The 21,261-nt window shown below is 42.8% G+C and overlaps 1 protein-coding gene across 2 annotated transcripts in view; it reads right to left on the bottom strand.

Moving 5' to 3' along the window:
* LOC115080204 (zinc finger protein 431-like) overlaps positions 1 to 20,307 on the bottom strand; it is a 53,537-nt gene extending 33,230 nt beyond the window's left edge. For both annotated transcript variants that reach the window (XM_029584327.1, XM_029584328.1), the window contains exons 1-2: positions 20,090 to 20,307; positions 8,639 to 8,765 (exon numbers count right to left, since the gene is read on the bottom strand). In XM_029584327.1, the coding sequence (XP_029440187.1) occupies positions 8,639 to 8,765; positions 20,090 to 20,113 (151 nt within the window). In that variant the 5' untranslated portion in view covers positions 20,114 to 20,307. The remainder of the gene's footprint in view (positions 1 to 8,638; positions 8,766 to 20,089) is intronic.
* Between the last annotated feature and the right edge of the window lie 954 nt (positions 20,308 to 21,261).

Here is a 21,261-nt window from a genome sequence, read left to right as displayed (position 1 = left end):
GAAAGCAGGTCACTTGTCTAAAGAAATAATTATAAGAACAGAAAAATCTATTATAAGAAAACAGAAAAATCTATTTCTTGATTTAACCCTGCCGGTTCTACAGTATTATATTTAAAAATAAGACGCTGTTCTATGCGTAGTAAGACCTTATCCAGATCTCCACCTCTCCAGTTCAAATTAGGTTTATATAATACACAGAATTTGTAGTCTTCAAAATTATGGTTAGCTTGACTGGAATGCTCAACCATTGGTTTACCTTCTAACTTTCTGTTGATCGTACTCCTGTGTTCAATCAAACGTTTGTTCAGTGGTCGAATGGTCTTACCAATGTAAAATTTGTTGCATGTGCAATATGCTACATAGACCACACCCTCACTTTTGCAGTTAGTGAATTTCATCAATTTATATGGTTCTGATTGGTTATTGAACAAAACCTGTTTAGCCTTCGGATTCACAGAGCACACTGAGCAGTGACCACATGGGTAGTGGCCCTGAGGTCTCAAATCTTTGAACTGTTTACGTGGAAGTGCAGAGGGGACAAGAAAATCTCTTAAATTGCGTTCACGTCTGTTAGCTATAACAAGTCTGCTGTTTTCGAAGCACTCTAAATTCCGCACAATTTCCCAATTTTTTCTAATAATTCCAACAATTCTATGTGTCATGTGATTATATGTTAAGGGGAATGCCACAATATCCTTTGTTTCTCTCTTTTTGGATTTCAAAAGTGTATGTCTTTCTTGTGTCTGTGCTCTCATATATCCAGCCTTTATATGTGGTGCTGGATAATGTTTCAAAAACACTGACGTACAAGTTGGCTATCGAGGGAGCCATGGTAGCGCCCATGGCTACACCTTTGCATTGAAGAAAATATTTATGTTCAAATTCAAAAAATTTTTTGTAAGTGCTATCCTTGCTAATTCTAAAATAATCCATGTAGGTATACGCTTACATTCTTCGCGTCTATGTAGAACATCTTCTATGATCAAGAGTGCTTCTGATTGGGGTACGTTTGTATAAAGGGACTCAATATCCAAACAAACCAAGGTAATATCATCATCTTCTTTTGAACATAAATATTTTCTTCAATGCAAAGGTGTAGCCATGGGCGCTACCATGGCTCCCTCGATAGCCAACTTGTACGTCAGTGTTTTTGAAGATAAAATGAAGCTAGACCAACAACATATGCGAAATATAGCTTTATGGCGTAGGTACATCGACGATGTTTTTATGATTTGGAAAGGTGACATGAATGACCTCCCTTCCTTTTTGGTTTGGTTAAACAGTATAGACACCAATCTCAGATTTACTATGACATACTCCAAAGAAACAGTTTCATATTTGGATATCCAAATTACAGTACAAGACGGTAAATTTAGTATGGACCTGTATAAGAAACCGACAGATACTAATAAATTTTTAGATTACACTAGTTGTCATAATAAATCCATGAAAAATAATCTTCCTTATTCCCAGTTTTTAAGGATACGAAGATTGTGTACAGATGAGGATGTGTTCCAACAAAGGGCAAGAGAACTTGAAGTGAGGTTTATACAGAAACATTATCCAGTACCACATATAAAGGCTGGATATATGAGAGCACAGACACAAGAAAGACATACACTTTTGAAATCCAAAAAGAGAGAAACAAAGGATATTGTGGCATTCCCCTTAACATATAATCACATGACACATAGAATTGTTGGAATTATTAGAAAAAATTGGGAAATTGTGCGGAATTTAGAGTGCTTCGAAAACAGCAGACTTGTTATAGCTAACAGACGTGAACGCAATTTAAGAGATTTTCTTGTCCCCTCTGCACTTTCACGTAAACAGTTCAAAGATTTGAGACCTCAGGGCCACTACCCATGTGGTCACTGCTCAGTGTGCTCTGTGAATCCGAAGGCTAAACAGGTTTTGTTCAATAACCAATCAGAACCATATAAATTGATGAAATTCACTAACTGCAAAAGTGAGGGTGTGGTCTATGTAGCATATTGCACATGCAACAAATTTTACATTGGTAAGACCATTCGACCACTGAACAAACGTTTGATTGAACACAGGAGTGCGATCAACAGAAAGTTAGAAGGTAAACCAATGGTTGAGCATTCCAGTCAAGCTAACCATAATTTTGAAGACTACAAATTCTGTGTATTATATAAACCTAATTTGAACTGGAGAGGTGGAGATCTGGATAAGGTCTTACTACGCATAGAACAGCGTCTTATTTTTAAATATAATACTGTAGAACCGGCAGGGTTAAATCAAGAAATAGATTTTTCTGTTTTCTTATAATAGATTTTTCTGTTCTTATAATTATTTCTTTAGACAAGTGACCTGCTTTCACCTATATATATTAGTTGCACTCCTGTGTTCCGATCGCCAGACAGTGACCCTGTTTTAAAGGAGATGCATTATTGATAGTATTAGTTTCTGTTTTCTTAAAAATTATTATTATTATTTTTTTTTAATTTTAGACAAGTGACCTGCTTTCACCTATATATATTCAGTTGCACTCCTGTGTTCCGATCGCCAGACAGTGACCCCGTTTTAAAGGAGATGCATTATTGATAGTATTAGTTTCTCTCTTCCCCTCCTTGTTTGGGTTTTGCACGTCACTTAGTGAACCCGTCACTGATATACTACTAGTTTATCCTTCATTGTTATAAAGAATCACTGATATACAACTAGTCTATTCTTCGTTGGTCCAAATGTTATATAATGACTCCGGTTTGATATAGACACATATTTTCCTTTTTAAGCGCTACTCTGTAGCGATCTTGACAAGGATAAATTTTCCTTCTGTTGTTTTAAACGTTACATAGTAAGCCTGTTTCATATAGACACAGTAGCGATCATGGTATATCTAGATATATACAACACAGTCCTCTTTTTAAGTGTCAGCCTTCATAAATATACATAAACCGTGCAACAAAGGAAATGATGTAATGTTTATTTTGGTGTAGTGAAAATAGCCATGCTTTTGATTATTATCGAAATTGGTTCTCTAGAATTTTGTCTCCTTGACTACGTGATTGACACATTTCACAGGAAATGATGTCATAGTTTTTTGGCCCGGTTTGCTTTTGAAGAACTTTATATAAATGACAACACAGCAGAGGACTCTTCTTAGTTGCAGTGCAAGTCTTTGCGAGATGTTTCATTGACTGACAAAGGTAAAGTAGATAGCCTTGAGACTACTTTCTAAAATTTTCTCTTTGTAGAGTTGCTCATTGAGTATTAGTTATATATAATATAACAACTTAGGGATTAGTAAAGTAAAAGCTTAAGATTTTATTTTAGTTTTAGCGATATAAAATGGTTTTTGTGCTTAAATCTGTTTAGTGTGATTTGTCAATACACCTTTGCTTCAGATACCGGGTAGTTTTAATTTTTAATTATTTATCTCTATGGCCATTCATGTCTGTGACGTTATCATTTAGATAGAAGAAGCTATGAGTGCACTGATATTTAACTCATTGTTAATAGGTTATTTTCTGTTCTTATAATTTTCAGTTTTTAGATGTGTGTATTATGTCTCTTTCATAGTCCGAATGTGAGACTTTGTTTTTGAAGAATGCCATATAAATGACAACATAGCAGAGAATTTTTCTTAGTTGCAGTGCTAGTTTTTGCGAGATGTAAAGTAAAAATTTTTTTTGTAGAGCTGCTCGTTGAGTATTAGTTATATATATCACAACAACTTAGGGATTACTAAAATAACAGCTTAAGACTTTATTTATGTGTTATACTAAGTTTTAGCGATAAAAAATGGTTTTAGCACTAAAATGTGTTTAGTGCGATTTGTCAATACAATTTTGTTTTATTTATCAGGCAGTTTTAATTATATCTGCATTGTTGTCATTTAAATGGAAGAAGTTATGAGTGCACTGATATTGAACTTACTGCAATAGTTTGTTTGCTGTTTTTATAATTTTCAGCTTTAGATGTGTGTATTATGAATATTATTTATAGTCTGTACGTGTGATTTGATATGCATATGGTTTCTTAATATTATTTATTGATATATTTGTGTATACGAGACTTTCTCTCATTTTATGTTTTTTAATGATCATTTTTATTAACAGCTTTACTGCAACAACTAATGGTCAGATTGATATACTGATATATGTAGCTGTGAGTATACGGTTACAGCATAAAGGTAATGATTTCAGTGTTTTCATATATTTTTTAAAATTATTTTTTAAAACAATTTTTTTATAAAAATGATGTTTGTTTTAAATAGTAGTAGGTTTAAAATAGAGTGAATGAGTCACGTTGCACATTAATGATTTAAATATGTATGTTATATATGAATATTATGAGTGTAGACTATTATGGCAGAGTTACATAGAGATGAGCAATCATCCATTTTCTAGCAGATTGTTTATAATTTTTAATATAGAGCTTGTTTGTGGTAATATCTATTGTTCTTGATTGTTTTAGCCCCTGATGCAGCCTTTTGGCGAAACTCAGCTTGTATTTTGAGTCGGGCAATTCTTAATAAAAGTCTTTCCACGGTGTAAGGTAGTCCCCTCTGTTTTTTTGCCGGGGATAAGTCCAAGCCATTAAAAACACGATGCACTCTGCTCAAAGTACAATGTCACCACCATATAGTAATCAGTGCCCAAACTCACATAAGATGCATTTAAATGTATTATTTTACAGTATAATTGACAATATTATCTCAAGATCCAAATGTTTGTTAGCTGCCAATATATTCATTCATCATAGTAATCGCAACAATCTGTAAAATAAAAAAAAAATAAACGTACGCGTGACCCACTTATCACTACAATCCGTCACGCAGTATCTGACCCGATTATCCTGGCTTTTCCCTGCTCACAGCAAATGGGAACTATCACAAGCACTCCGTTCTCCCCTACACGTTATTTCCTAAATGCAAGAAAGATGCTCCGCTCGATGTCTTGGTTTGAGCCCACTGGTTCCCATGAGATGAACCTCTGTCCCTCCTGTGTCAATACTTTAGAGACGCTGCCAGCTCTCCTAAAAGTCATCCAAGAAATCACAAAGAACCTTCGTTCTTTTACCCTGTGCTCCTTTTAACCTCCAATGACCTCCCAGCGGAGCCCCCTCCTTCCCCGTACAATCCTGGTTCTGACCCAATATATAGCTGACTACTGCAAGGGCACAAAAATCACATACATCGCTTGGGATGACCGACAATCCTATCCTGCCGGAAGTCTACATTCTCGCCGTTGAGATTCTACAAAAAAAGTGCATTGCATTCAAAATACAAGAGCATACTGAACGGGACCCTCACCGAACTTGTCCAGTTTGTCTCTATGGTACTTAAATCTGATACTGGAAGACGTGAAGAAGTTACACGGTCTCGCAACGAACGATTCTCTCTCATCGCAAACACTGGTAATTCCTTAAATATAAGGCTCATGGCTTCAAACAGACCAATGGTGGCGAGCAATCGCCTGGACTTTGCTTGAAGGAGTAGCGCGAACAAAACTAGAAACCTGCGTCTTAACGGACGGTATGAATAGATTAGCAAGATTCGTGTAAAATGTCCCTTTTATACAGTCCTTAATGCAAGACCTCACGTAAACTCCAATCTGAAACCTTTGCAGGAGATCTAAACATCGGAGCACACAAAGAACCCCGACTTTCGTAAACCTGCAAATCCAAAAATGCTCTATGTTCCTGATGGCACTGTTAGCTAAACTGAAGATCTGGATCTAGAGTATTAATCCACTGTACAAACTCTTGTAATGAATCCAAAGGACCAAGCCAAATGCACAGGGCATCATCAATTCACCTTTTCCAAGTGATTATATATTTCCAAAACTCAGATCCATAAATATGTTGACGTTCGTATCGGTCAATGTACAGAAGGGCAACCGAAGGGGCCATAGAAGACCCCCATCAGTATGCCTTTAAATCTGATGAGAGCTTATATCTTCAAATAAAAAGAAACTTTTCCTTAGCACAAAACTAGGGTCCTAGTTGGGATTAGTAAAGTTTTTAGTTGGGGGGTGGTGGGTGGATTGGGTGGCACTCATGCTTAAGGGGATGATTATATGTTTTGTATTGTATTTACATAAGAACATAAGAAATTGCCATGCTGGGTCAGACCAAGGGTCCATCAAGCCCAGCATCCTGTTTCCAACAGAGGCCAAACCAGGCCACAAGAACCTGGCAATTACCCAAACACCTAGAAGATCCCATGCTACTGATGCAATTAATAGCAGTGGCTATTCCCTAAGTAAACTTGATTAATAGCAGTTAATGGACTTCTCTTCCAAGAACTTATCCAAATCTTTTTTGAACCCAGCTACACTAACTGCACTAACCACATACTCTGGCAACAAATTCCATAGATTTATTGTGCGTTGAGTGAAAAAGAATTTTCTCCGATTAGTCTTAAATGTGCTACTTGCTAACTTCATGGAATGCCCCCAAGTCCTTCTATTATTTGAAAGTGTAAATAACCGAGTCACATCTACTCGTTCAAGACCTCTCATGATCTTAAAGACCTCTATTATATCCCCCCTCAGCCGTCTCTTCTCCAAGCTGAAAAGCCCTAACCTCTTCAGCCTTTCCTCATAGGGGAGCTGTTCCATCCCCTTTATCATTTTGGTCGCCCTTCTCTGTACCTTCTCCATTGCAACTATATCTTTTTTGAGATACGGCGACCAGAATTGTACACAGTATTCAAGGTGTGGTCTCATCATGGAGCGATACAGAGGAACCATGACATTTTCCGTTCTATTAACCATTCCCTTCCTAATAATTCCTAACATTCTATTTGCTTTTTTGACTGCTGCAGCACACTGAGCCGACGATTTCAATGTATTATCTACTATGACGCCTAGATCTCTTTCTTGGGTGGTAGCTCCTAATATGGAACCTAACATCGTGTAACTACAGCAAGGGTTATTTTTCCCTATGTGCAACACCTTGCACTTGTCCACATTAAATTTCATCTGCCATTTGGATGCCCAATCTTCCAGTCTTGCAAGGTCCTCCTGTAATGTATCACAGTCTGCTTGTGATTTAACTACTCTGAATAATTTTGTATCATCCGCAAATTTGATAACGTCACTCGTCATATTCCTTTCCAGATCATTGATATATATATATTGAAAAGCACCAGTCCAAGTACAGATCCCTGAGGCACTCCACTGTTTACCCTTTTCCACTGAGAAAATTGACCATTTAGTCCTACTCTCTGTTTCCTGTCTTTTAACCAGTTTGTAATCCACGAAAGGACATCGCCTCCTATCCCATGACTTTTTAGTTTTCGTAGAAGCCTCTCATGAGGGACTTTGTCAAACGCCTTCTGAAAATCCAAATACACTACATCTACCGGTTCACCTTTATCCACATGTTTATTAACCCCTTCAAAAAAATGAAGCAGGTCTGTTAGGCAAGACTTCCCTTGGGTAAATCCATGTTGACTGTGTCCCATTAAATCATGTCTTTCTATATGCTCTACAATTTTGATCTTGAGGATAGTTTCCACTATTTTTCCCGGCACTGAAGTTAGGCTCACTGGTCTATAGTTACCTGGATCACCCCTGGAGCCTTTTTTAAATATTGGGGTTACATTGGCCACCCTCCAGTCTTCAGGTACAATGGATGATTTTAATGATAGATTACAAATTTTAACTAATAGGTCAGAAATTTCATTTTTTAGTTCCTTTAGTACCCTAGGATGCAGTTCCTTTAGTACCCTAGGATGCATACCAAAATATATTCTAATAGAAAAACATTAACAATGAATAAATAAAATCTAAATATTTAGTATATTTCATGCAATTGCATTGGTGCCTTCAATGTAACAATACCGTGGTGATATTTGATCTGTGACATCTGGTTACCACAGTGAGGAAGTGCTAGAATAAACTCTGAATACTGACCGTCAGCAGGGAAAATCTTTATTAGTAAGATATCTTACGGAGCAATGCAGAACAGCCTAGCATGGTAAGGTAAGGGTGGAGCTCGCTCATCTGAAGCTGGGCAATAGGTCGTATACATTACCTCCTCCAGACCTGCACACCAATGGGTTAGTTTCTATATTTGCATAATATGGTTAGTACTATTCTCTTCTCTCACATATGCCAATAATACCACATTCTTGTAAGCTGAGCCCAGAAGATAGGAGCAAAATTTAATTTAACATTTGACATATTTCAAAATCCTAACAGCCTTGGCTATTTCCAGATGTCTGAGCAGTTCCATCTTCTTATGCTGCTATTCCACAGAGAACCCCTTATAGCATCCTTTCACTAGTGCAGAGCTAACGTATGAGCTCCTTGCACAGAAGCTGGAATCAGAAGAGTAAATCCTCCCTCCTCTTCCTTTGTGCCAGCTTTAGTTGTAGAGAAAGGAGAGACAGACTCCAGCTGGTCTACTTTAATCTATAAAAGATTTATCTTCCAGCACAGAGCAGAATTTCGTGCCGGGCCTGCAGCAGAGGTGTCTCTCACTGGGCCCTGGGGACCACAGCAGCTCCTGTTGGACTTGGCATGAGATCAGAAGCCAGACTGTATATTATATGTGCCCAAGGGACCTGGCACCTGGGATTATTCCAGCCCTGATAAAGTGGCAGCAGCCATCCTGCAGTGTGTGTATGGGTGAGAGATGATAGAAAAGGCAGACTTACCCCGTGACATGAGGACGCCGTGAATCTCCTTGATGACCTTCTTGTACAGCTCCTTCTGCCATTCTCCCAGAATGCCCCACTCCACTTCCCAGAAATAAGCAGCGACCTCCCTGAACATGACCAATGCCTGGAACAGCAAACAGGACACCCTCAGGTATTTTTTTTAACTTATAATTGTATTTATATGTAACACCCAAGATACAAGTGACGAAGAATACAAAGGCTTAAGACAATACAGTAAACCAAAGGAATTCCCCCCTTCCCCCTCCCATATCCATGAGCTCTAGAGCGATAGCCGAAAAACAAAGCCAAAAGTATGCAAAGATAGCAGTGAACAGGTGCTTATATACAAAAAAGTTCACACAGATCAGTTTTCAAAAAGAACAACTTAACACAAAGGAAATAGCAATTACAGTTCAAAATGAAATTGTCAGAGCTTACATTGCCTGTTGTTTTTCCCATTGCAGGTAAAGTGCCCAAACTTCCCGAAATTTGGATGATGTCGCATGGATTTCTGCAGTTATAGCAGCCATTTTGCATGAGAAATGTACTCTATGTTGTACCATGCTTAGAGATGGTACCCCTGGTTGTTTCCAAGAACTGGCGATTGCCAGCCTAGTTGCAATAAAGACTTGTTGACAAAAGAGAACATGTGTCTTATTCATAGCAAGTGGAGGGTGGCGAAGGAACATAAAGCCAGCGTCCAGAATATTGCGAACTCCCAAAAGATCTTCAATCCACCGTGCCACTGCAACCCAAAAGTCCTGAACTTTAGGGCAAGTCCACCATACATGAAAAAAGGTTCCAGTTTGTCCACACGCTCGCCAAAAGGAAGCGTCGAGTCGAGGATATCTTTGGTGCAAGGCTTGCGGAGTGAGATACCAGCGCGTAATCATTTTATAACAGTTCTCCTGAAAAGAGGCAGTCACGGAGCATTTATGAGCCTGCAGGTAGATGTGCAACCAATCTTTTTTAGTCAATTGCAGTCCCAGATCTGTCTCCCAGTGACGAGTATGCGGAAAAGGTGCATCCAGCTTTTCAAGTAAGAGGGCATAGAGTTTTAGAGATTAGTCTTCGAATTTTATCAATATCTGTACAATAGGCTTCAAACTCGGATTTTCCCTGTTGGAGAGAAGACGATATTGATGGGGTACGAAGAAAATGTAATACTTGGCTCCCCGCTAAGAAATCTGCGGAAGGCAATTTATATAGAGTTTGTATATCCCGCCAAGTCATTAACGACCCGCCCTTGAGTAGATGCTCAATACGGTGAATACCTTTCGCTTTCCAGGCTTGGAACACGCTATTTTGACGTCCTGCAGGAAATTGTAAATGATGATATAAACCTGTAGAATAGTAGTACCCCCGATCCCCAACCAGTTTCTTCTTCCATTTATCCCACAATCTTAACGTAATATCCAAAGCTGCAGTCCTCGTCCCAGTCAATGCCCAAGTATGGCGTGGTTGCCACACCAAGGCCATCGAGGGCATGCCCCCAAAAACCTTCCCTTCAAAAGTGGCCCATTGTTTAGGGGAGCCCCTCCTGTGCATATCAGGAATAGCAGTTAGCTGGGCCGCCACGTAAAACCACTTCAAACTGGGAACACCCAGTCCTCCCCTATCCCAGGGTTGAAACAACAATCGTCTAGAAACCCGGGGTAGTCACTTGCGCCAGATGAAGTCAAATAAAATTTTTTGCCAAGAGCGCAATATAGCAGTAGAAATAAAAATGGGAATAGTATGAAAAAAATAAAGAAATCTGGGCAAAACATTCATTTTTAAAATAGCCACTCGGCCCAGCCATGAATACTGTTCTCTGTCCCACTTTTGAAGGTCCCTTCGTATATTTTGCAGTAGTGGTATAAAGTTAAGGCAAAATAATTCATTTACATCAGCACCAAGATGAACCCCCAGATATTTGAGTGACTCGTGAGTAACCTTAAAGGGATATTGTTGCGCCAAATCCCTAATGATGTCTGGGGAAGCAGAGATATTCAATATCTCCGTTTTGTCCATGTTTATTTTAAAGCAGAAACGGCATTAAAAGCTTGAAGTTCCTCTGTGACTTCTCTAATGGATGTCTTGGGGTTAGTAAGGGTTAAGAGGATGTCGTCAGCAAAAAGAGAGATTTTCATATGACAGGGCCCCATGGGGATTCCCGTAATATAGGCAGAGTTCCGTACCCGTGTAGCAAGAGGTTCCAGAAATAAAGCAAAAAGGAGGGGAGACAGGGGGCAACCCTGTCGAGTTCCCCACTGTACCGGAAAAAGATCCCTATAGCCCCCATTAACCTTTATCCGAGCACCGGGATCCTGGTAGAGACATTGAATCCACCGTAAGAATCTCGGGTCAAAAGACATGTTTTCCAGCGTTGCGAATAAGAAATCCCAATGGACAAGGTCAAAGGCCTTCTCTGCATCAATGGCCAATAACACTAGAGGGACCTTTGTCGCCTTAGCCCACCAGATGGCATCTGTGACCTTCCTAACATTATCGGCTGTCTTTCTATGGGGTAGGAAGCCAACTTGATCACTATGCACTAATTGAGGGAGAAAGGAGTTAAGTCTAGGTGCCAGCACCTTAGCCAAAATTTTCAAATCAACATTAATCAACGAGATAGGTCGATAAGACCCGCACTGAGTGGGATCTCTCCCCGGCTTTGGTAACACTGTTATCCCAGCCACACTGGAATGTAGGGGTAAGGAATCTCCGTCACGTAACCCATTAAAGAAGTCCGTGAGGGGTCCCACCAGGTGTGTACAATACTTCTTATAGTAGCCCCCCGAAAAGCCATCCAAACCCAGGGATTTGCCAGCTTTAAGGTCTTTAATGGCAGCTTGCACTTCAATGACGTGAATAGGACTATCTAGAAAACTTTGTTGGGGTTTAGTAAGGGCAGGCAAAATTATAGATTGCAAATAATGGTCAACATGGGCGGGCTCAATAGCTTGATCTTTACCATATAACAGAGTATAAAATGTGGTAAAACATTCCCGTATATCTTTTGTAGTAGTAAGAATTTTACCATGCCGATCCTTAACCTTAGCTATGTTGGACTGAAGAGAGCGTTGCTTCAATTGTCTCGCTAGGACCCTACTGGCTCTATTATGGCCCTCAAAATAACGTTGTTTGGTGCGGTCTAGATCATAGGCTACCTGCGCAGAGTCCAACATATGCAATTCAGTGCGAGCGGCTCTCAGTCTGGTAAGACCATGGTGTGTAGGGGTCTTAGAGTGAGTTTGGGTTAAAAGGGTAATAGTGCGAAGTAATGCAGTACGCCGCTGTTCTTTTTGTTTCCGCAGTGCAGAGGAAAGCGCTATTAGGCACCCCCGCATGACCACTTTAGAACCTTCCCATAGGGTGCTCGCCGCCTTAACCAATCCCTTATTTAAAGTAAAATAATCCTGGAGGTGTTCAAGAAGGATCTTGCTATGAGTAGGATCACGCAATAGTTCTTCTCGTAGCTTTCAGAAGCGTAACCCAGCATCTGGATTAGCCATAAGAATATGAATCCACACCGGAGCATGGTCAGACCATGTTATATCCCCTATACCTGCATCTAACACTTGGTTTTGTAGCCCTTTATCAACCAATACAAAATCAATCGGGAGTATGTGTTATGAGGGTTAGAGTAGAACATGTAGGATCTAGGAGGTGGGATTACGTTGCCTCCATATGTCAATAAGGCCCCAGTCATGCATAAGGTTAGATAACACGGATGTGGCTCTCCAGCCTCCTGCACTTTTATAGTTAGAAGAGTCAACCAGAGGGTTACGCACAACATTATGATCCCCTCCCCGTAATAACAGGCCTCTGCAAAAGATGTAAGAACCTCCACCAAGGATTGAAAAAAGGAGCCTTGATCCAAATTAGGAGCATATATATTAATAATGGTGTACAGTTGTTTATCCATTTGAAATTTTAAAAGTAGATAGCGACCCTGGGGATCAGCAATATGAGATTTATAATCAAATAGAACATGTTGGGCAATAAGAATGCCCACTCTAGCATATCTAGACTCTTTGGTGCTAGCTGCAAAATAGGAATTAGGATATCCCTGAAATCGTAGCAATTTTTCATGGTGTTTGTGAGTATGAGTTTCTTGACGCAGCGCTATATCTATACAATGACGATGTAAGTCGCGTTGCAGTAACTGGCGTCTAGTAGGAGTGTTAAGCCCCTTAACATTAAGGGACCAAAGTGTCAGAGCCATAGGCTATTCCAGTGTACAAAAAGAAAACCAATCAATCCCACATGATCGCCATCCCTGTTCCTGAGACAACACCACAAAATGTCCCCAGAGAGCACATGGATAACAAACCTCCCCCCTCCCCCCCTCATTACCATGTGATTCCACCATTTGGATACCTCCTTGCCTGGGGGGGGGGGGGGTCTTAGCCTCCAACAAGCTAGCCGCAGTCCCGGCATATAACATGTGAACACTTCCAAAACAAGGTCCCCAACATCGGTGAAACAACAGTTGAAACACGTCCCATATCAAAGAACAGTCCAACCCACAAGAGAAGGAACTATTCTCGACTTAGTGCTCAATAATGGAGATATCGTCTCTGATGTCCAGGTGGGCGCCCACCTCAGCACCAGTGATCAAACGGTATGGTTTAATATCACTAAAAGAATATGGAAAAAAAGCACAAAGACCAGAGTTTTACAGTTCAAAAACACAGACTTTGAGGAAATGGGGAAGTACCTAGAGGAAGAACTAAATGGATGGGAAAATGAGAGAGATGTGGATCAGCAGTGGACCAATCTAAAAGGAGCAATCGCCAAGGCAACTGCTCTATATGTTAGAAATGTAAAGAAAAGCAAAAGAAAAATGAAACCTATCTGGTTCTCAAAGGAGGTGGCTGACAAAATTAAAGCTAAAAGAACTGCTTACAAGAAATACAAAAGATCCCAAAGGGAGGAGCACAAAGAAGAATATCTGATTCAACTGAGGGAGACTAAGAAATTAATCAAGTTGGCAAAAAGTCAAGCAGAAGAGAGGATTGCCAAGGAGATAAAATATGGTGACAAAACATTTTTCAGATACATCAGCGAAAAAAGAAAAGTCCAAAGTGGTATAGTGAATACTTCAGCTCTGTGTTCACTAAAGAAGACCCTGGAGAAGGACCATCTCTACACAACAAGAAACTGGAGGGAAGCGGAACAGAGGAAAATCCATTTACAGTAGATAATGTATGGGAAGAGCTAAAGAATCTGAAAGTGGACAAAGCCATGGGGCCTGATGGGATTCATCCAAGGATACTGAGGGAGCTCAGAGATGTGCTGGCGGGTCCGCTGTGTGACTTGTTCAATAGATCCCTAGAAACGGGAGTGGAGCCGAGTGATTGGAGAAGAGCGGTGGTGGTCCCGCTTCACAAGAGTGGGAACAGAGAGGAGGCTGGTAACTACAGACCGGTTAGCCTCACTTCGGTGGTGGGAAAAGTAATGGAGTCACTGTTGAAAGAGAGAATAGTGAACTATCTACAGTCGGGAGAATTGATGGACCAGAGGCAGCATGGATTCACCAGAGGAAGATCCTGTCAGACAAATCTGATTGACTTTTTTGACAGGGTAACCAAGGAATTGGATCAAGGAAGAGCGCTCGATATCATATACTTGGATTTCAGCAAAGCTTTTGATACGGTTCCGCACAGGAGACTGGTGAATAAAACGAGAAGCTTAGGAGTGAGTGCCGAGGTGGTGACCTGGATTACAAATTGGTTGACGGACAGAAGACAATGTGTGATGGTAAATGGAACCTTCTCTGAAGAGAGAGCGGTTTTAAGTGGTGTACCGCAAGGATCGGTGTTGGGACCGGTCCTGTTCAATATCTTTGTGAGCGACATTGCGGACGGGATAGAAGGTAAGGTTTGTCTTTTTGCGGATGACACTAAGATCTGCAACAGAGTGGACACGCCGGAAGGAGTGGAGAGAATGAGACGAGATCTAAGGAAACTGGAAGAGTGGTTGAAGATATGGCAGCTGAGATTCAATGCCAAGAAGTGCAAAGTCATGCATATGGGGAATGGAAATCCGAATGAACTGTATTCGATGGGGGGGAAAGGCTGATGTGCACGGAGCAGGAGAGGGACCTTGAGGTGATAGTGTCTAATGATCTGAAGTCGGCGAAACAATGTGACAAGGAGATAGCTAAAGCCAGAAGAATGCTGGGCTGCATAGAGAGAGGAATATCGAGTAAGAAAAGGGAAGTGATTATTCCCTTGTACAGGTCCTTGGTGAGGGCTCGCCTGGAGTACTGTGTTCAGTTCTGGAGACCGTATCTTCAAAAAGACAAAGACAAGATGGAGGCGGTACAGAGAAGGGCGACCAGAAAGGTGGAGGATCTTCATCGGATGACGTACGAGGAGAGATTGAAGAATCTAAATATGTACACCCTGGAGGAAAGGAGGAGCAGAGGTGATATGATACAGACTTTCAGATACTTGAAAGGTGTTAATGATCCAAAGACAACGACAAACCTTTTCCATAGGAAAAAAATCAGCAGAACCAGGGGTCACGATTTGAAGCTCCAGGGAGGAAGATTCAGAACCAATGTCAGGAAGTATTTCTTCACGGAGAGGGTGGTGGATGCCTGGAATGCCCTTCCGGAGGATGTGGTGAAGACCAGAACTGTGAAGGACTTCAAAGGGGCGTGGGATAAACACTCTGGATCCATAAAGTCAAGAGGCCGCCAATGAAGAGTGGGTGACTCGGCCAGAATGATGGCTACTGCCTGGAGACAATACCCTTATTAAATAAACATACACATGCTTACTGTGACTCCAACATCGCTCTAAGCTTCAACAGCAAGAGGAAATGTGGAAAAAAGGATTCACACTCACAAAGAGGGGTGTAGCTGGCTTGTAACGGCGGTTACTACCCCAAATCAAATAAGCCTGATACTTCACTTTCAATGCATATACAGCATAGTTCTCTGCTTCAACGGCAGGGGAGAAGAAAAACTGATACTTCACACATCCAGCAGAGCTCTCTGCTTCAACGGCAGGGGAGAAGAAAAGAGGGTTCGCACTCACAAAACGGGGAGTAGCTGGCTTGTTACGGCGGTTACTACCCCAAACCAAATGTGCCTGATACTTCACTTTCGATGCATATCCAGCATGGCTCTCTGCTTCAACAGCATGGGAGAAGACTGATACTTCACGCATATCCAGCATAGCTCTCTGCTTCAACGGCAGGGGAGAAAAAAAGAAAACTGATACTTCACGCATATCCAGCATAGCTCCCTGCTTCAACGGCAGGGGAGAAGAAAAACAACCAATAAGGGCTGTATAACATAGTCTGGGTAAAACAAATAAGCATGGGTGTAGCTTGCTTATTGGCAGGGGAGAAGCTTGCTTATTGGCAGGGGAGAAGAAAAACAACCGATAAGGGCTGTATAACATAGTCTGGGTAAAACAAATAAGCATGGGTATAGCTTGCTTATTGCGGCAGCGGCTACTACCCCTAACTAATCAAGCTAGATATTTCACTTGGATGCAGCTCCATCACTGCTCTCTACATTAAAGGTGGGGGTGGAAGGGAAATAGAACCAAGAGCTAAGAGAAACAGATAAGTATGAGAGAAAAAATGTGTGAAGCTTGCTGGGCAGACTGGATGGGCCATTTGGTCTTCTTCTGCCGTCATTTCTATGTTTCTATGTTTCTATAATTGATCTCAGCCCTCCAAATATAGAGGACATCCATCCAGAGCCAAAGAAAAAGTTGCCAGCAATAAGAGCTGTCATTCAGCGCACTGGTGAGCCTGTGGTCAGCACTGAGGACACATCCTGAGGTGTTCGTCGCCGTCGCTCCAAGCGGCGTGTGTTACCGACTCTGCCAGCGGGGATTCATTGGGGCATGAGGTGGTCTGGACTCTGATCGCGGAGCCGGGGTAGGCAGCGGAAGATGAGCCTTTTCAAATGCTGCCGCCGCTTCCGCCATGTTTCTCACTCGATAAGTGACCCCCTCAACGGTAAACTGAAGGCCAAAGGGAAATGGCCACCTATAGGGTATATTGCGCTCTCGTAGGGTAGTAGTGGCGGACCGCAGGTCAAAGCGCTTGCGGAGGGTGACTGCTGCAAGATCATTAAAAATATAAAGTTTGTGGCCTTCCCATAGCCGTTCGCGTTGTTTTCGCGACATCATGTATAGAAGCGATTTTTCTTTATAAGTTTGAAGACAGATAAGGATATCTCTTGGTTTTTCAGCTACTCTCGGTCCTAAAGTCCGATGAGCCCGTTCAATATGAAAAGAGTGGTCTGTCTCCGCGCCCTCCACTCCTTCTGCAGACGCAGCCGCCATTAAATACTGAAACACTTTCAAGGCTACCGCCTCACAATCAGTGTATTCAGGCGTTTCAGGCACTCCCCTGATGCGCAAATTATTTCGGCGAGACCTGTTCTCCAGGTCTTCTACCTTATCTGCTAATGTGGCCTGTTCAGCTGTTACTTGCCTCTGCTTGTCCGCCATTTTTTGTAGCGTGTCGTCCTGCCTTTCCACGCATGCATCTAGCTCATCCACCCTGGTCCCCAGTGATGCCAGATCTTCACGCACCTCCGACATAGACTGCAGGAGTTCCTTTTTGTGCTGTTTCATGTCCGATCATAATTCGAGGAACCAATCCCTCATTTCCGAGTGCGAGGGCAGTTCAGAGATAGCTGCCGGAGCGGTATGGTCGAGATCAGATGTAGAGGCCACTCCCGCGGCCTGGTCCGCCATAGACTCGCCGCTCTCTTCTCCAAGTTTAGCGTATGAATACTGGGTAAAATCGTGAGTTTTCCGCTTGTGAGCCACCCGGAACTAAAACACAACCGATTGGCAGTAGGCGAAGTGAAATTATGGGTAAAAAGCGTAAAGTTTGGGCCTTTTACACGAGACAGTGCCGGGAGCTCGCAAACTATATGGCCATTCCTGCTGGTGACGTCAGCGCGCCCCCTCCCTCAGGTATTTTAAAAAGCCATTTATGTGCATAAAATGCCCTTACAGGTGAGGATCCTACGGGCAATGCAATGGCATATATAGTAGCAATTTTTAAAAGCCACCTACCAAGTACATTTACAGGGGGAAAACCCTATATTAAGTGTATAAATGGTTTTTAACATCCGGCCCTTAAATATTCCTTGTGTTGCACAGCCTGCCTGACCCCCAGACAAACACTGGAAATCTGGAAGGCTGGATGGAGGGCCGGAGCTTGGGGACTGGGGCTTAGAGTACAACGGCCAGAGCAGGATCCCCAGATGTTGAAGAGCAAGGGGAGGGAGTCCCATCCAGAGGCTGACAGGGGTGGGGAGCTCTCTCCATACCTGCGTTCCATGGGTATTTCTTGTGGTAATGTTGGTGGCCGTTGCACTGCCTCCTCCTCCTCCCTCCCCAAGGACATCCTGACCTCATCTCCTCATCCCCACTATCCCTCCCCTCGCACAGCTTCATCCCTCAGTGCCCTCTCTCCTTACCTCTCCTGAATCCCGGAGTCCCGGGCTTGAAGGCTGTCACTCCCTCCCCTCCTTGGCTTGGTTAGCAGAAGAGCTGGGCCAGTTCTGGCAGAGCCCAAGTAATAACCCAGAGCACAAATACCTCAAGAGCTCGGCCCCTGAAATGGAGCAAACCCCAAGGCTCTCCGCTCTCACTCATCCTCTTCAATATATAATCTCACACTCCTCACCACCATCACAAGCTGACACGGACTCAAAGTCTCCATCTCCATCTTAGAAACAGGGACAGAATGGAAATACTACGGGGGTCAGCAACTCAGCGAGACTTGATAACACCCCTCACCCCACTCATCCCAGGCATTATCACGGGGTAACGAGACTAAGAGCCAGGCCAGACTCCACGCTGACCATGGGAAAGCCAAATAGCAACACTGACTCCGCAGGGTGAAACAACTACGCCCCTCTCTACAACCAGGCGACCTCAAACCGGACCTGCAGGCAGCGGCACTCATACACCCAGACTATTGCATGGCCCTCTCAGTGGCCTTCCTAAAAAGATAAACTGCAGACAGTCCAAAACGGGGCCCGCCAGAACTATCACAAGCAGCAGGAAAGGGGAAAAGGTCTTCAGCTCCCTAGGCATCCGATTCCAGTTTCTGAGCCTCTCCTTCAGGGTCAGGAGGAGAACGCTGACCCCCACGTACCTGAGAAGGTAAAAGAACAATCACCCACACAATAAATCCCCTCTCATGCCAAAAACAACTGCTCCTCACCCTAGAACTCTCAGAGCACAAAAATAACCAGAACCTTCGCAGGAGCAGCACCAGAACCATGAAACCCAAATCCCACCCGCTACCTGCAAGGAATCGCTGGCTGCATGCATTTCTGACGCCAACTAAAAGCAAGAGAGTTCATGCAGCGGGCCAACACCCTGAGAGTGGTGCATCACCCCCATCAAACATAAAACCCACACGTGTCCACACACGCCAGGGCATACAAACCGGCAATGCTCTAAATCGGACTTAAAAAACACAGAGGAAGACGGTCTAAGAAAGCCGTGAGGAATCACAACAAAGGATAGCAGAGAGTCCTTTAAAAACCGTTTATTAGTTGCCCGACTCTAGGCCTGAGTTTCGCCCAACATAGGGCTGCTTCAGGGGCTATAAAATAATTAATAAATAAATAAATAAATAAACAAACAAACAAACAAGCAAATAAATTACATTAAAAAAATTATTCTAAAATATAATTAAAAACAGATATCAAAGCAGCTCAATCTAAGAGATTTAGGATTACAGGAAAACATTAAACAAAAAACATAACAAATTGTGGAACTAAGCTGTATATGTATATTCACACATTATCAATTTAAAATTATGTGTATATAAACAAAGGAGGCGAACAAATAGAAAATAAACACCATAACAACAAAATAAAATCGTAAATAAAATTAATCATATCGTATGAAACAACCTACATCTTACAAACATTGCATACTTTGCAACACTCCCCAGTGCTTCCTAACCCCTACTACAACCCTCTGATCTGAGTTACCCACCTTGAAGGGCTCACCAAGCATGGAAGATGGATGAAAAGTGGTGAATACAATTAAGGTTAAATGTGGACCAGAGAGAGGAGGGGATGATGGTGACAGAGGAGGGAAGGAATAGATGTGTGGTGGGAGGGGCTGGCGCCTGAAAGTGGAGAGTGCAGGGATCAGACCTGTGGAAAAGGGAAGAGAGAAACAGTGTGGGTGTGTGCACATGTGTGTGAGAGCATGTGCATGCATGAGAGTGAGTTCATGTGTGTGCATGGGAGAGAGTCTTGCAGGGACACAGAGAGAGTCTGCCCCCTCCCTCCCCCCCACTAACCTCTGCTGATCTCGTTGTGAGCAGAGCTCAAACCTTCCCGGGGCTGGAAAGATCTCTGCCCTGTGCTGGGAGGAGGGAAGGCTGGAAGAGCTGCACAGGGAAAAGGTTTCCTTTAAATGCACAAGAGGACAGAGAAGGATTTCTTACCGGATCAGACACCAGGGCACACATTGCCCTCCTCTTTTCCCTCTCAGTCCTGCAGGTGCTGGGAGGGATTCAGGCTGTTCCTGCTCAGAGGGGGCAGGGCTGATTCCTGGGGGCTCAGATAAAGCCCCTGCTCTCCCCCTCTGCAGATCTGGGGCTTGCAGGAATTTCCAGCCCTGGGGAGGCAGAAAGTTTCTGCTTTTACTCTGAGCCTTTCCTGCTCTCTGCAAGCAGAGAAAGAAAACAGGAGCCAAGCATGCGCAGATCTCCCCGGCAGAGGTCAGGCAGGAGTGAGGGGGCTATGCTCACTCCTTAAGGTGGATCCGGGGAGAGAAACAGCTGCAGAGGAGGGAGTGGGAGACAGGAGCAGAAAGTCAGGGAACTGCTTTATTCCTTTTGTATCTATGAACTTGTAATTTCTGCTTGGGAAATCCTTCTTCTCCCCACACTCAGCTCATCCCCACCACATTATTTCCCCTTCTCTCTCTCCCCCATGGCATTTCTCCTGGCCCCTTCAGACTGCAGGCCAGAGCCAGTCTCATGCCCGGTCCACGTACGACTCTCCGCTTCCTGCTTGCCCTCTGTAGATTTAGGATTTTGCCATTCCAGGCAGAGTTGGTGCTATTGCCCCCCCCCCCCCACTGGCTGGTATTGAATAGAATGCCCCATTTGGATTAAAGCAGAGTAGAAGTTCTCTTTCAGGTCGGCTCTGGCTGGTATCGAATACATAGCTTGCCCCCAAATAGCCAAGCCTTCTCCTGTTCTGATCATAAGAACATAAGAACATGCCATACTGGGTCAGACCAAGGGTCCATCAAGCCCAGCATCCTGTTTCCAACAGTGGCCAATCGAGGCCATAAGAACCTGGCAAGTACCCAAAAACTAAGTCTAGTCCATGTTACCATTGCTAATGGCAGTGGCTATTCTCTAAGTGAACTTAATAGCAGGTAATGGACTTCTCCTCCAAGAACTTATCCAATCCTTTTTAAAACACAGCTATACTAACTGCACTAACCACATCCTCTGGCAACAAATTCCAGAGTTTAATTGTGCGTTGAGTAAAAAAGAACTTACTCCGATTAGTTTTAAATGTGCCCCATGCTAACTTCATGGATTGCCCCCTAGTCTTTCTACTATCTGAAAGAGTAAATAACCGATTCACATCTACCCGTTCT

The sequence above is a fragment of the Rhinatrema bivittatum genome, chromosome 19 (genome assembly GCF_901001135.1).
Source record: "Rhinatrema bivittatum chromosome 19, aRhiBiv1.1, whole genome shotgun sequence".
Classification (NCBI taxonomy): Eukaryota; Metazoa; Chordata; class Amphibia; order Gymnophiona; family Rhinatrematidae; genus Rhinatrema; species Rhinatrema bivittatum.
Note: the sequence above shows the minus strand (reverse complement) of the source record. Positions and strands in the feature narration are given on the sequence as shown.